Source organism: Limulus polyphemus, unplaced genomic scaffold, assembly GCF_000517525.1.
Source record: "Limulus polyphemus unplaced genomic scaffold, Limulus_polyphemus-2.1.2 Scaffold2754, whole genome shotgun sequence".
In the NCBI taxonomy this organism is placed as follows: domain Eukaryota; kingdom Metazoa; phylum Arthropoda; class Merostomata; order Xiphosura; family Limulidae; genus Limulus; species Limulus polyphemus.
Window position 1 is genome coordinate 138,092 of NW_013668364.1, and position 2,673 is coordinate 140,764.

General features: G+C 32.2%; 1 protein-coding gene across 1 annotated transcript in view; it reads left to right on the forward strand.

Annotated features, from left to right (window-relative positions):
- Window positions 1-990: 990 nt before the first annotated feature.
- The window catches only part of LOC106467823 (retinol dehydrogenase 11-like), a 24,404-nt gene continuing 22,721 nt past the window's right edge, over window positions 991-2,673 (forward strand). Inside the window, exon 1 of the mRNA XM_022396016.1 lies at window positions 991-1,186. Coding sequence (XP_022251724.1) covers window positions 991-1,186 — 196 coding nt within the window. The remainder of the gene's footprint in view (window positions 1,187-2,673) is intronic.

Sequence of the window (2,673 nt, forward strand, 5' to 3'; positions counted from 1 at the left end):
TGTTTCGGCGAAGATCTAGGCTCTCATAATTAAAAGTAAAAATTTAGAATATGATACAATTTATATACTTAAACAAGGGTTGCGCGTATACAAACAAAAATCCAAATAATTTACATAATTAACCAATTTGTAACCCCACCTACACTTACAAAATATATTTCCGAAAAATTAATTTCCAAAATTATATAAAATGGTACTATATTTTTTTTATAATTTCCAAAGATTCTATAATATTTAATTCATTTGTATGATAATACAAGAACGCACGATTTAGGTTGTTAAGTTAAGAAGTGGGCCAGATGACTATCTATAATTGCAATAATGGGAAAGTAGCGTTAGTAGGAGATAACAGTCGAGTTACTAAACGTAACCTTGGAAGCGAACTATTATTAGTTAGCGTTTCCCTTGACAACATAAAACCGGGAGTTTCCTGGTGTGCGTATAAAAGAAGTAGCTGAAAATCTTTTATTCACTCTGGAACCACGGGCAGGAAGGATAGCAGGTATTGACTAACGTCTTTTTTTTTTTTTTTTTTGGAACTATTAATTTTGCATTGTTACAAAAACTAAAGTATGTTTAAAGTGGCTTAGCAAGCAATTAAACTTTTTTTTCTTCTTTAGCTCAAAATATAGTTTGTTTAAAATATATTCCAAAGTGAGTTTTCACCAGCGGAAAATACTTAAATACTTATTCTACATGACTTTTACAAAATTAATTTGAGCATACAGTTTTCATTGCCGAATTAGAGGAAAGCATCAGTTTTAATATCTTAGAACAATGTTTGAAAGTGTGTTTTGGATTAGATTTCGAAATATTTCATCCAGAAAAAATGTCGGAAAACTTTAAAATATCGTCAGAACTAACTTTTTTCCGAGCCTAAGAAACAGAAATATAATAAACACCAAAACGTATATTTCATACGTAAATATTCACACCTCTGACTTATCTGACGTTAAATTCTCTATTCTTTTGACGCAGATCATTTCAATTATGGATGATGGAATATGGACATTGTTACAAAATGACGTTCGAGTGCTTTTCCAATTCATCTGTGTATGGTGGGTAATGGCCTTAATTTCTGGAGGGCTTTTAATGCTTAAAATCTACTCGAGACTCACACTGGGAGTATGCAAGTATGAAATCGACCTTTCTGGAAAAACTGTGATCATCACTGGGGGGAACACAGGTAGGTTGCTCCTGATTGTTATTATTCTGATCACTATTTCATAAATAAAAAAAAATCATAAATATGGTCAGCACTCCAATGGGCACAACTCAAATAGATCAGACTGAGTTTTGCAACAATGTTTAAGCGTAATTGTGGCATGAAACGTTAAAATAAATTAACGTTTAGCTTTGTTTACTATTATCGCAGAAAATTAATAGACAGTTAAGATAAAACACTGATTTCATAAACTACGTGACCTCGTTGTTTTCTTACCTTATATAACATATTCGGGAAATTAGTATCTAAATTTTAATGTTATGACATTAGGTTTAATTTAAGTTATTACTGATATATGAAAGCTTTGTAAGCGCGAAAAAATATAGAAAAATAAATCAGAAAAAATAACCAAGAGGAATTGTTTTTCCCATTATAAATAAAAATATTTCTTATCGGTACTCTTCATTAAATGTGAAATTTTGATCATAATTTTAACCACGATGTACAAAAGTCAATGAGTATAAAACTTGCACTGACTTAAGTGTATCAAATCTTCGTTTGTGTATTTGGTTGTTTTTTTTAACCAGTGTTTTCGATTCTACAAACACTTCACAAGATTCGGTAAGCTTTGCTTAATCAGATTAGGCCTTCTTGTGGTTAGGAATTGCCTTTCTTAGCTTAATGGCAAGAGATTCTCGTATTCTAAAGGGAATGACGGTTAAAAAATTGAAGATAACATAACGTTAAATTCTTTTAGACAATGGTAGGTGCTATAGGTTCTATCGTTACAATGTTCTATTGTTTGACTGTAGATCCTTCTAGTGGTTGATCCAATTTATCTTTGGTTGCATCTCAGGCATGTGAACTCGTATACCACTCTTGGGGTATTCGATGGATGTTATTTGTTGTTAAAGTTGAAGAGCCCTTTTAACCCAGACTCTGTTTTAAAGATACATTTTAACTAAACTTGTGGAAATAGATGTTTAATAATTAAACATGTATGAAATAGTGCCTAAGTAGTATAGGATCAAAGAAAAAGTTATCTCCGAAACATCCAACTTGAGTTCTGAGGCTTAATCCAGCTTGATGTAAAACGCAATAAACCCACCACCTTCAACTGTGCTTGAATTAAGCATGTATATTGTTACGTCTCCGTTTGTTAATTAACTTTCCGTAACTTCGTTCCAACGAAACTTTAACGACACAAGTCTTTACTTAATAAAACTGGTTTATTCTTTCCGAATATAACTCTTCGATACACTTAATCTCAATGCTCGCGCTAAAACAACACTGTAACGAACGAACGTTAACTTCAACAATACCCTGTTACTGCAGTTCAATTACTCACTATCTACCCACACATTACCTTCCCCTCTTTTATATACCAGCCTACCCTATATCCAGCAAGAACTAGAACATTCGCCAAATTACAGGATAATTCTAGAAAGTAGAGAGCGTGAGAATCACATGATCTCGATGACGCAACAATATGTTACATCAATCTCGTA